At 38.0% G+C, this 14,253-nt stretch overlaps 1 protein-coding gene across 3 annotated transcripts in view; it reads right to left on the minus strand.

Moving 5' to 3' along the window:
* GALNTL6 (polypeptide N-acetylgalactosaminyltransferase like 6) overlaps positions 1 to 14,253 on the minus strand; it is a 440,839-nt gene that overhangs the window by 93,973 nt on the left and 332,613 nt on the right. For all 3 annotated transcript variants that reach the window (XM_068137080.1, XM_068137081.1, XM_068137082.1), the window contains exon 5: positions 1,717 to 1,902. In XM_068137080.1, coding sequence (XP_067993181.1) covers positions 1,717 to 1,902 — 186 coding nt within the window. The remainder of the gene's footprint in view (positions 1 to 1,716; positions 1,903 to 14,253) is intronic.

Consider the following 14,253-nt stretch of genomic DNA (forward strand, 5'->3'; position numbering starts at 1 on the left):
TGGTAATGGTTATAAGAAAGTTCTGCCATATGTTTAGGAAAACAAGGAACAAGGCATCCTTAAATTTACTAGCTGTGTGTTCATTCTCTATTTGTCCTTCTCCATGTCATGCTTTACTTGTTCTTTCAAAATAAAGCCTATTGATTCTGGGCTCCAGTATTCCTCAAATTTAATTTCTACATCCTCTGGCTGGTTAGCTATGGGTATTTGTACTATATGTGGAATAAGAATTCTCTCGTTCCACTTGAGAACTAAGGAGAACTGGGACTTGTTTCTTTCCCGTTTTCTGGCTTAGAGCTGAGGGTTGCAATCATCAGTTCAATACCCATCTGCAACCTAACTGCAATTATGAATCCTTTGTGACCATTCTATTTATTCTTCATTTTTTTTTTTTTCTGCATTTCAGACAAAAAAGCCAGAAAAGGATCTAGTTTTGCAAGTTGCAATTTTCTCATTTCTATGTTAGCAAAATTGAAGGGTCATGTCTTATCCACAGTAACTTAGCAAAGAGTGAGAATCTACATGAGATTTTTCATTAGTGGCAATGTATGACGTGCAGTGGGGCAAAACCAGAAAGCACAGGAAAGGTGACTGTATATCTAGAGTGCTCCAGAGTGTTTAACAACTACTCATCAGGGCTTCTTGCGGAAAGCTTGTTGAAACTTGTACTACCCTCTGCTAGTTCATGTCATTTGGGTTTTACATGAAGACATGGAGGTCACCTTTAGAAATGTAGATGTTGTGAATAAGGGCAAAGTGGTAACAAGTGGAAAGACTGTATGTGCAATTTGATATGAAAGCTAGAAAGGACAAAACAAAGGAATTTTGTACATGGTTTTGTTACTGATCTGAAGACAAACTAGTTATTAGTATTTTTTTTTTTTTGGTCTCAAATGGTAGTTCATTAGCAGAACAGCATCTCATCCTGGCTGCAAATGCTTTTTCAGCATGGCCAAAGTGTCCTACCAACAAAATTTCAGAAACAATAACTATTAATTAGTGAAATTGTATCCTGTCATGTATTTACAACATACTCTTTGAATTAATACAGATTTCTTTGCTAGAAAACTCAGAAAATTTAGTTGGTCTTGCTAGCAAAAAAGCACTCAATTTGCAAAGCACAGACACAGGCTTTGCATGTAGTCAGGTGTTTAAAAAAAGGTGACATTGTTTCCTGAAGTGAAATCCCAGACTACCAGAATTGATTCTTTCCATTCCTTTGACTAATGGAGCTTTGCTGGCTTCAACTGGAATCCAGCAAGGTAGTCAATAGCAAATCATTCTTTCTGAGCTTTCTATTGTGGATGCAGTTGTTATTAGATTTAACTTTGAGGTCTTGGATACATTTACAGCAAAAGGTTTTTTAACAGAATGTAGAGGACTAAGAAGTGATGCCTACTTAACAAAGGCTGTCAGGGGTCGTGAGGGAGTAGCATATTACTAGTGCGTTTAGGAGTATTTTAGTAAAATAAATGTTAACTCTGGTAGGCCAAAGAGATACTTCAAAATTTTACCAGTTCCTTAGTCACAGAAGCACAAAATGGAGCTGTTTGCATTTGTCTGAGTTCTCTCTCATAATGACTCACCAGACCATGCACCAGAGCTCCAAGCAGTTCTGCACAATGTATGTCCTGCATACTGTGGGATATGGCTTCGATTGTTTAAGCTATGCTGTATGCTCTAGTTTTAATGGCTGATGAAAGCTCATACACTTACTAAGCAAGGGAGGCAGCCAATTCACGTTGACTTCACAGTGGGAATCCAGAAATGTCAGGACTTCTCCTCTAGCCAGCGAGGCTCCTAGGAGTCTGGTCCGAATGAGCCCTTCTCGTTTCTTGGTACGTACAATCCTCACTTTGGCAAAACGGACCATGTATTCCTCCAGCTTCTCTTTTAAATGTTCTAGAAAGAAGGGCAAAAAAAGCATCAGCGGTGCCATGCCTGGAGGAGCCAACAAAGAAAGGTTGGCATACAACTTGCAAGCAGCTTATCTACTTCCATCTCTTGTCACTTCAAGTCCTCCAAAATCTACCACTTTGAGATGGTTTGGAAAGTGCAAATGTTCCCTTTTTTATCACATGGAGGAAGGCACTGACACTCTGGACCTGTCACTGCAGTTGTTACTGGCAGCCTGCCATCCACAACATAATGATGGCCAAAACAACTGCAGGATATTAATCCATCCTCTGCTTCCTGCAGCCCAAGGCCAGAAAAACATTCTGGCATGCCGTTTTATAAAGTGTGCTTTCCAAGCAGGTTTCCTGTATCAGCTAATTAGGAAGAAGTATGTGTGGAAATACTTCTTTTAAGTAAGCATTAAACTAGCACAATTATACTATTTCATAATGAGAAGGGAAACAGACATGAAGGAAGATCTTAATGGTTAGATTCCAGCATGAAGCACATGGACAGCTGACTTCCTAACAAGATTAAAGCTACAAAGGTAGAGTAGTTGATAGGTTCTCTTATCTGCATAATCTGTTTCTGTTTATATCACAGAACAGCATCTTCGGGAATATTTTTTCTTCTGACTAGAAACACACACTAAGAAACATAACAAAAACCTAACCAAACCAAAAAACCCTACAGTTTTGCCTCATCCTAAATATGTCTACAACAGAAATTCTGATCTTTTGTCTTTGTTATAACACCTCAGTTAGTCAGACTCATTACTCTGGAAAAATATGTTGATTTCATTTGACAGGGAAGGAGGGGGAGAAAAGCTTAACCTCCAGTAATTAAAACTGGTCATAAGCCACATTTAGTCATACTAAAGGTTGCAAGGAAAACCTCACTGAAATGAGTTTACAAGGTTATGATTATTGTTACATCAGGTACTAATTCTTTGGACTTGTATGGTCAGACCTCAATCCAGACTTTACATCATTTTACACCACAAGAAGTTAGCTAGAGGCTACCATATAGCAGTACCCTGAAGAACATAATGCTGACACATACATTAAAAGCAACAAGCAAAGTGAAGGCAATACAAGATACTGTTAAAATAATATCAAGCTCCACTGAAATACAGTTCCTTGAACACACTCAGTCTTCTCTCTGCTCCTCTTCTTCCTAGCTGACCAATAAAAATCTACCTGAAGATTAGGAATAAGTGGAAAAAATGGTGTGTAATCATATGTATATACTGGGACAGTACTGTGTGGGATGTTTCTCTGTACTGAGGAATCCTAATGTATGCTGACACAAAAGAGGAAGCAGAGACCAGGGAACACCAGCTTGCAAGGATTACAGAGCAGATTAGTGGTTTGGGAAGGAGAATACACTTTGGAGACCTGTTAGGTCAAGAGTGTTCATAATACTACCTATGAAGTAAGTAGTAGGGCCAAATCTGAGACAAAAATAAAAGAAAAAAAAGATGATAGCATTCAGATAACACTATGTATTTTTGTCTTCTACTCTCTGGCTGGCTATAGAATACACATTTCAATTCTGAAATAAGAGGAAAAAAGATGTATCTTTGCTACTTACATAATAAAACCCCAACACAATCCCCTATAAATCACAATGATAAGCGATGTACCGTGTTGTTGAATGGTGGTATTTGTATGAGCAACTGTATTCATGAGACAGGGCTGTGTATCGCTCTAACTCATTTTAGGTACCAACTACAATTCAGCATCACGGCTAAACTGAGATTAAATCAAGTCTTGGATCATTTTGTGCCCATGTGCAAGAGGGTCTAAAGTGTGCATTTACTGAGCTGTTTCCTGTTTTTATGAGCTCCATTGAGGCTATTCCCATAGTGTGGGAGTATCAAGGAAGGGAAGTAGGACTTAAAAACAAAGATATAAAGGCCTTGCAGGTAATGTAAGAAAATTTGTTAGGTCTGTCAATACAGATTTTTTTTTTCTATGCTGTAAATTGTACCATCTCATAAGCATGAAAAATGAAACAGTTATACAGGATATTATGTATTTAAAAATAAAATTAAACCTAATTTGTTAGGTACTAGAGTTTCTGTTACTCTTCAGATTCAGGAAATCTCCTGTAGTTCTGTAAGTAGTCCTGTAGTTTGCTGTAGTCAGCAAACCCTTCTCTTCTGACCACTTCCATCTGCCAGTTTCTTGGCACTAAATAGTCCATTGGAAGCCTGAACCAAGAGCATGACCACATTGCTGCACACTGTAAAGGTTACTCATCTTGAACATAGCTCTCCAACTATGGAAGCATGCCCTTAACACCTTAGCTACAGTACAAATCCTCCATCCTCACCTGCCTACCCTCAAAGATGGATTCAATGATGAGACACCAGCTGATCAAAGGATCCTACTATAGAGCTCTGAATCTGGCTATGTATCAGATATGATTACTTCGCTGGTCCCTGTGAGCTGGTTCTAAGCAGCTTCTCTCTCTGTACATGAAGGCAGCCACCAAGGAAGCACCTAAACTTTGTGATGGAGAGAAGCAGGAGAATTATATAGAGAACTCAAGTTGTTCCTGGGATTGGTAGGCTTTCTGTTGCCTGTACAGAAATTCAAGGACCTCCACTAGTTAGGCTTCACAATGACTAAGGCAAGGCCCTTGCAACAGTTTGAATATGGCAACCACTGAAGTTTAAATGAACTAACATAAACACACACTCTTTTCATACATTGTGATTATTATCACTTGTCTTGGGCCAAATAAATTCAGTGAAATTGAGTCTCCTACAAAGGACTTAATTCCATTCCTTTCACATCTTGAAATGATCAAATTTTGGAAACTGAGTAACTTTCAGGAAATCACTTCAGGGACAGATGATGTAAACAATTACACAATGGTATATCTTTTTCTGTTCTTATACTAATTGCTAAATAACAAAGGAGTTGGATAATATAATTACATCGTCATCAGTTGTATCAATTTGTACTGTTCAGTTCCTTGCAAACTCAAGAAAAGAAGTTTCTCAAACTGTATTTTAATAGTTTTTCTGGTGAGAATATCTGAAATTCTCTGAAACAAACAAGAGTTCTCTGTATCACCTTCCTCTGTCTCTCTCAGCTCTCCACAAATTTCAGACAGCACGTAATCTGATTTATGAAGTGCACTGAAATATTCAGCACATCCTTTGATACCAGAATCACATATCCCAAACCAGTTTTTATCTACTTAATTAGTCCCACAATGGAATAGTTCTATTGTTTTCTCCTTGTCACTCAAAGAACAACTTGCAAAAAAGCTCAAGTATACAAACAAGATTTGCATGTCTTGCTCACACAGAATTGTAAATCCATCCTCATTTAAACATATCCGGAAGTAATTAGGAAGAAAATAAAAGTAGCAAGTGTTAATTTTGAAAGAGTTTATTTAGACAAGTGACATAAAAAGATCAGATTTGCATACAATTCAAAATATATGGCTTAGTAGAGATACATAAGGTACCTAGATCTATTAAAACACCTACATGTTAGTAATATCCTAACAATAAGCCTGGACATAGTCAAACAGAACAAACCCAGGAAAATCTCTCCTATTAAGAAAGAGTGAGAGAGCTCAGGTTGTTCAGCCTCAGGAAGGCTGCAGGGAGACATGTTGTGCCCTTTCAATACTTAAAGGGAGTTTAAAAGGAAGGTGAGAACAATTTTTTTTAGCAACACAAGGGGTAACATTTTTAAACTAGAAGAAGGTAAATCTAGACTACATATGATGAAGAAATTTTTTAAGGGTGGTGAAACACTGGAACATGTTGCCCAGAGAGGTGGCAGATGCCTGGAAGCATTCAAGGTCAGGTTGGATTAGGTTCTGAGCAATGTGATCCATGTATCACAGTACATTAGAGGTTGGAAGGGACCTCCATAAATCGTTGAGTCCAAGCCCCCTGCCAAAGCAGGGTCACCTAGGGTAGTCTGCACAGGAAAGCATCCAGACAGGTTTTGAATGTGTCCAGACAAGGGGACTCCACAACCTCACTGGGCAACCTGTTCCAGTGCTCCATCACCCTCACTGTAAAGAAGTTTCTCCTCATGTTGAGGCGAAATCTTCTATGTTCAAGCCTGTATCTGTTGTTCCTTGTCTTACTACTGCACACCACTGAAGAGACTGGACTCCTCCACTTGACACCCACCCCTCAGATATTTATACACACCGATGAGATCCCATTCCCGCTTATTGAAAGGGGTTTGGACAAGATGACCTCTACAGGTCCCTTACCACACAAACTGCTCTATGATTCTAGATACAGGTAACAATATCTACTGTATCTTTAGTTTTGAGATTTGGACAAGAAGACAGTTTGGGAATTTATCTGGAAAAAGTTCTCTAATAAAAGCATCACTTAGTATTTAAGTTCAAGAACCAGCTGCAATATGGCTATGACAATGAAAATACCTAAAGTGAAGGAAAAAACCAAACCCTTTTGGATCCATAAGTAGTGATTTTTTAAACTGAAATCAATATGAAAGAACTTCCATATTATATTTTCCCCTGCAATGACTTGAGGCACTGTTTCAGATGTTACCAATCTCTAAAAGAATTAAAAAAGCCACAAAGTAAGAGCCAGAAACAGTAGAACAGTATTAAAAAAAACCTCCAGTATTTTCTGTTATTTATATAAATAGCAAAACCATGTTCTTCATGTTGAACCACTCATTGAAGCCACTCCAATATTACTCAATATACTGCTATTACCATAGGTGATACTTCTCAAGGCAAAAGAGCGATTCTGAAGGCTCTGCAGTCAGCAGCTGGCTTTTAAGGGCTAGCTTCTTAAGAAAAGAGTCCTTGTTTGACCCAGGAGTCACAGAGACATAGATGCTCTTGCAAAAACTGTATCTGGGAATCTCACAGTTCGAGTATTGCTTAAAACACATTATACTCTATACAGGAATAATAATTCTGGTTTTTTTGACAAATGAACTAGGTGTTACTAACAAATTCAGGTTTTTTTAACCTCGTCTTTTCCCAAAAATATGAAAATAATCTTCCATTTTTTTCACAGAACTCCATAAATTCTCTTCACAGAAAACCAAATGATATTTTATTTCCTACAGTACAATGTCACTTTCTCATAGTTTCCAATCATTGGGTTGCTAATATTATCTCCAGAAGTAGCTCACACACAAAACCTATATATTACACATACACATTTAGAAGCAAGTAACCTCAAGGGCCCACGTAAACACACTTCAATCACTGTCAGACAAAGCTATAATTCTAAAGAATTTATCTGAAAAGAAATGATAGTTCAGTGTGCAAACCACCAAGCAACCTGTAATACAAAGGCCTTTAATTGTCTACAGCACAACACATTCTGCCTGTTTATTACCAAACAAAACAGTTCAAGAAAGCTTGCTGTGACAATGAAACAGGAAGGTAGGGTGGTTTAATTTATTTTCTGTAATATTACATAAATTTCACTGCTAGAATTAGGCCTGAGAGAGAAGCAAGTATTTAAATTCCACAGTGAGCTATAACTGGTGCACTTCGGATATAAAGAAGCCAAAGCACCTGTCACTAGATATGGGGAGTAAATATCTAATTTGTAATTTAAAAGAAAATGCATCAGTCTTTTATTCACAGTGTTGATCAAACGAACCCATGAATCATATGTTTGACACATGTCAGGCACCTGCCAGGGCAAGAGTTGGCACAGGCAGTGACAAATGAAGAACAATGTACGTGCAGGAGGTTTACAGGCTGTCACTGCTATGACAAGTGATGATAAAGGGAAGCATTATGTTTCTTCTGACAAGAGCTTGTAAACAAATTCTCTATTTTAATTGTTTTGTGTAGGCCTTCTCGGTCTTCATTTAAAGTCTGGAGAAGCTTTTCTGAAGGAACAGAGACACAATTGCCTGGTCATAGTAATTAAAGATCTACTCAAACAGAATATCCAGTTACTTAATTTGGTGCCCAGAAAATAATTGGAAATCAAGGTTCTGCTTTTGTCATAAAAGAAAAATAAACATAGTGGTAAAAAACAGAACTGTAATTATTTTCTCCTGCTGGGCTACATACAGGGAGTATTTCATTACCATACCGGTACCCCATAGTGACATGTGCTGCAACAAGCAATACCACTCGAAGGTTATTGAGAAGATGTTAATAGAGACTTAAAGGATGATGTGAAAGCTGGAGCTGGTCTTAAAGACTTGCTTGACTGCAACATGGACCATAACAGAGGAAAGAAAATACAAAGACAACAAAGCCTTTCGTGAAGTCCCTTCTGGCTGGCCAGGAAGGTCCATCTGATATCTGGATGCATAATATGGTTTACTCTCTGTCCCAAAGTACTTACGACCTCTGTTATAGTATTGTTGATATGTACATTATCAAATAATTAAGAATAGCAACAGAGCCTGCTAAATGCCCTGATGTTTGTTTCAAAACTTACTTGACTGAGAAGTAGGCAACTGGAGCTGTTCTGCCATTCTCAACATGAGCCATTTAAAAAATATTTCAGTAAAAAACTAGGGTAGTACAAAAATATATGCTGGCCTCCCCTTTTACCTCAGCACAGGCATATCAGAGGAAGCAATGTGGCCAAACCCATGGTACTCTGTTACCTTAGGTTAGTAAAATAATCTGCAAGTGACTATTTCTGCTGGTGAAAATCAAAGTGGACAAATGGCTGTTTTGACACACAGCAATAATGAGGCCAGATTGAGAAGATTTATTTTTGATATTTTTGCTCTCTGGTTAGTAGCCCAATATGCACAAAAGAACCTTCAAGTACATTTATGCCATGAACCTTGGATGGCTTTCATTGTGAAAAGGACTTCTATCACTTTATGTCCTTTTCTGAAAGATGAGATTATCTTCATATGTGTAATGTGCAAGGATACCCACCATTCTTTTCCTGAGCACACATTTGTCCTGGAATATCTCATTGTAATCTTTTGGTGTCTGAAATGCTTCTATGTAGTTTAAATATTGAGCTTGACAGAAAGCATATAAAGGAAACTGAGTGGCCTTGGTTTTCGGCTGCATTTGACAGAATAGCCCTCTCCAGTGCATTGTCATTATTTTTACTTCTGCTGTCTGTCTGTCTACTACCATAAAAGCATATTGGTCTGAAGAGAGAATACAAGGTGAACTGGTGATTGTGGGTACATCATCTTCCTTTCCTTAAGTTTCCCTTCAATTTTCTTATTTGCAGAAAATTGGTTGGAAATGCTGCTTGGAAACAGAAATGTTGCAAAGGCTATACCAGGTCAGCTGCCACTTTTTCTAGCCAAGTCAAAGACTCCAAGAAGGGCAAGTCCCCTGGTTATACCTCTGGGTAAGCTATTCCACTGCTGCACTACCCTTCTGGTGAATAACATTTTCCTAAAGTCTAAACTGAATCTTCCAAGCTGCATCTTGGGGTTGTTGCTTCTTATTGTACCATCTGCCAGTAGCAGAGGAATGAGGTTCTGCCATCTGTGCAATTCCCATTAAAGCAGCTGTGGACAGCTATTAGATCACCATTTAGCTGCTGCTTTGCCAGACTAAACAAGGACAGGCTCCTCAGACTCTTCTCAAAGGTCACATACTTTTGGCCCATGACTGTTGCTAGTCTTCTGCTAAAATGACTTCAGATTTTGTTGTCCTTCCTGAACTGCAGAGCCCAAAACCAGATGCAAAATTACAGGTGCAATTCCCATTTTAATTGACTGCCATTTCCAGTGGTTGCCCAGTTTTTGGTTATCCTCCATCATGCCTTTACTTATCACCTAAAAGAGTGTGATAGTATTCTCTCTTCAGATACCCAGATCTGAAGTCTTTTATTTCTAATTAGTCCTGACTGAGTATCCTGGAGGAAGGATGGGGAGGTTTCCTGCCAGACAGACTTTAGCATCTGATTCACAAGCATGTCTGACTAAAAGAAGTCCCAGGAGCAGACAGATACTGTGGAAACTGTTGGATGTGTTAAGTCTGACACAGACTGATAAATAAGAGTAAAATTTGTAACTGCTTGGTATAATAGCAATTGACTAACAGCTATCTCACTTGAACACTAGATAACCTAATCCTTCCAAACAGTTTTGCACAGCTAGGAATAAGATGACTTGAGAAAAGCTATGTAGTTAACTGCTGATCTGGAAGTAGAACTGTTTAGAGAGACATTTGTGCCAATCATTTGGAAACTTGTTCTGGCTGTAATGTTTGAGCTAGCTAGCTTGGGGCAGTCTACAACGCAGTCTCTTTTTCTGATATTAATAATGAGCCAAAGACCTTGAATAATATACTACAAGACTACAGAGTATTCTGAATCTGCAATAATTCTGATCATCACTTGCACATTAATAACTATGAATTTCCAGATAGTAGGAATAAAAAGACCCTTCTGTTCTCTTTAGTATCAGTGATCTGTATGAAGGGATGGAGTGCACTCTCAGTAAGTTTGCAGATGACACCAAGTTGGGTAAGATTGTTGATCTGCTTAAGGGAAGGAAAGCTCTACAGAGGAATCTGAACAGGCTGGATCAAAGGGCTGAGGCCATTTTTATGAGGTTCAACAAGGCCAAGCGCTGTGTCCTGCGCTTGTGTCACAACAACCCCATGCAAGACTATAGGCTTAGGGAAGTGTGGCTGGAAAGTTGCCTAGTGGAAAAGGGCCTGGGGGTGCTGGTCAACAGCTAGTTGAATATGAGCCACCTGTGGGATCAGCTAATGAAGACCAACAGTATCTTGGTTTGTATCAGAAACTGTGGCCAGCACACTGATGATGCATTGCTGAGGGACATGGCTTAGTGGTGACTTGGTAGTGCTAGGTTAACAGTTGAACCTAATTATCTGAAAAGTCTCTTCTAATCCAAACAATTCTATGATTCTCTGAGTCATTTTCAACATGTTCAACATTACAGCCTGTTAAAGTTGAAAGAACCTCTGAACTCAAGAGTAAATATACATTCCTTTGCCACAGCCTGAAAAAGTCAGCATTACTAAGAGCAGGAGGCTGAATATAACTTGAGTGTAACTTGATTTCCATCATGATAGACTTAATATAAACTTCTGCAGGCAAATATGTTTTGTAGTGTACGGCCTTTCATGTTTTTATATATTCATGAAAGGAGTGACAGAGACTGCAGAATCTGTAAGGCTAGCTAGATTTGCTGAGACTTTCTCAGACTACAGCTCCAGTTAATAAAGACATAGAATCAACAGGGTTGGAAAAGACCTCAGAGATCATCAAGTCCAACCTGTGATCATTAAGTGCAGAGATCTATCTCTTTGCTCCACTTCCCTGAGCTCATGCAATTGTAACTGTTGTCACAGTCATTCTGTCACCTGCACAGAGCACTAGGATTTCTTTGTCAACAAGGTGAGTATTCAGGTAATTGATACACACAGGTGGTTACTCAGATATAAGGTGTGATGATTCTTACAGATGCCATGAAAGCATCATTAAACCCTTGAGGTATTTTTCCATGCTAGATTTTGTGAAGATGGAAAGGAGTGAAACACTTCATTTGTAGGTTGTAGTAATTTAGCAGTAATTTAGTAACTTACACTACACTATGAGTATCTAGGGCTGGCATGTTAGTTTGATAGTGCTGACACAGCTCTGAATTATCTCTTTTCATAAAGGAAGAATGAAAGATGGTTATTTGTCTTTATGGATTTATTGCAGTTGTACGAGGTGCTGTAGTATGATTCATGTCTTTTTTCACAGCTGAGAGCAGACTCCTTCATTTACTATTCTTGCATGAGTCTAGCTCTGAGAAAGGGGTCACCAGCTGGGAGAAAGGTGGGGGGCTACCCTTTACCAAAAAATTAAATGTTCTAACTATTATTTATCATCTGAAAGCCTGCAAAGTATCCAAATTACCAAAACAATCATTTAAATATCACAGTTAAATTCTTCCAGAAATTAATTAATGCTCAATATATACCTTAAAATTATATATTTTGGGAGTATATTTTACAAAAATGTAAAATATACAAAAGAACTTAAGCACTTATTTATTAATTGATCTTATGTACTTAATACACAAAATAAAACAAGTTTAAAAAAAAAACCCTGTAACCACCTTTGCTTTCTGGACTGTCACAGTCATGACAATGAAATATATCTCCCCCAATGAAAAACATCTTTTAACTAAAGCAATTAGAACAAAGATATCAGCTATTTCCTTGCACCTATTTTTAAATCTATTATGTTTTATATATTTAGGCTGCTTGTACCCCTTAAATGTCCACATCAGAAACGGGTTTTGAAACTGCCTGGAAGAAAGCCTACAATCTGCGTCTTTATAGATGTGCCTGTACCTCTGTCTGAATGCTTCCTCAAAGTTATCTTTGAAAAAAGGTGAGGAAATACCTTGGTTTTGTAGCTCTGTTCCTCTGGTTGTGTCCAAATGGTTTGCCAGCTAAAATGTAGGGAGGATTAATTTTGTTCACCAGAGGAATGACACATTGTAAAATGCAACCATCTTATGCTGGATGAGGAAGTTTGTTAAGAATATAAAATGAAGTGATCTTTAAAGGAAAGTAAAAATTAATTAGCAGGAAATTATTTTTGCTGCATGGTAAATATAATAATCACCTGAATTGGAGTGTGATCAAGAAACTGAATCCAATTAATGATACAGCAGATTAAACAGGAGAGAGCTCTTCGCATACAAACAGTAAACAAAAGCTAGGTTACTCTTCCCTTGTCCTCCTGCTAACTGTGTGGGTTAGGAGCAGTAAAAGGGTGAAAAGAAACTATAAAATTCATGGTGCCTGACACTTTGTAAAACATGTTGCTCCCTGGAATAGCTTCACTGCTGTAGAAGCATGGTTTCTGGGATAAAATTCATCCAAACAGGGAAGAATTTGTTCCCACTATCATCTTGGTAGTCCTGAACTTCGTATGATGCACAGAAGGGGTCTCAGGGACATACTGCCAACTTATGTGATGAGGAGCAAGGCAGATGAGGTTGCACAAACAATTTTTATGGACTTTTTACAAAGACTTTACTGTGGACAATACACTTGCTTTGGCACTTCCTCACACCACCAATTCTATGCATGCAACTGTGGCTACAGCTCAAACAAGAATCTGGGCAATTAAATTAGACATCAGGGAAACTATAATAAGTGTACAGTAAGGTAACAAAGAAATGTACAGCTGGCTTTACAGATCATTCTCTAGGCACAATTACATAGTACAGACTTGTATAAAGTATAACCTTGCTACATTAAAATTTGATTCTTTTTAACACATCTGTTTACTACACAGGTAGTAAAGTCATCCCCACAGTAACTCATCCCTAAGTCCTCTTGTTTTCAGAGTCACATTTATGCATTCTGTCAAGCAAGACTTCCTTTTGTAACACACTGCCAATAGTCTTGCAGATTTTGAGACCTGTCTTTAATCTGTTTATCCTGAAATTGTCTTTGACATATCTTTAGCTCTTCCTCCAAAATATATAGCTGATTTTTACAGTAGTTGCTGCCTTCACAGAACAGTTTTCTCTCATACTTCCCTTTTTAACCTCTCAAAAGCCAAGAGCAGACTGTACTGGAGAACTGATGTAACAATGATGCAAGGATAGCACTGACCTTATATTTGGAGAAAACAGTAACACTGGTCCTTCAGAAGAGGGAAAATAGAAGTCATACAACTCATGTAATTACTTTTAAAATAACACCAGATTCTGGTACAGCTCCCACATTAAACACTTCTATTTCCCAGAGTAATTCTACTGACATTATAACTTGTTACAAACCTTAGGCTCTACTAACCTAAAGATATTGGAATAAGAACATCTCCTAACAGAATATTTTAATAAATTCCTGCCTAGCTAAGGATGCTGCACTTCTTTAGTTCTTGTCCATTCTATGTGCTAACACAGGGGATGTGTGTATATATGTGTGTATATATACACACATACACACACAAATGAGTAAATGGCTAGGCTTTAGTGCGGCTATTAGTACTTTTCCTCAAGAATTCAGTGGGTGATTTTTCCTAGTAAATGAGTTTGTTCTTGTAAATAAGAGAGATCCTTGAAGCATGCTCTGAAACAGATTTCAAAATACAAAAGAGACTATAGGTGATACCTTATTCTCCTTGAAGTTTTACCTGACATAGGAATATAAATTCTGAGGCACCAAGTCTTTACTAGCGTGAATGTTTTAACTAAGCTGTGCATCCTGCAGCACAATAAAACATAAAGATACTCAGCAAGATTTCTCTAATGTACTGAAAGAGGTCTTAAATTCCCTGTAGTGTAAATGCTAGAACTAAGTATGTAGCCATACACCTTTAAATATCCTTTCTATCTCCTGGATTTTGTTTCCTACAATGCAGTAACTTGCATTATTAGACTTTTCAAAGCTGGA

The sequence above is a fragment of the Melanerpes formicivorus genome, unplaced genomic scaffold (genome assembly GCF_026170545.1).
Source record: "Melanerpes formicivorus ecotype bairdi unplaced genomic scaffold, bMelFor1.0.p_v2 SCAF_4, whole genome shotgun sequence".
Classification (NCBI taxonomy): Eukaryota; Metazoa; Chordata; class Aves; order Piciformes; family Picidae; genus Melanerpes; species Melanerpes formicivorus.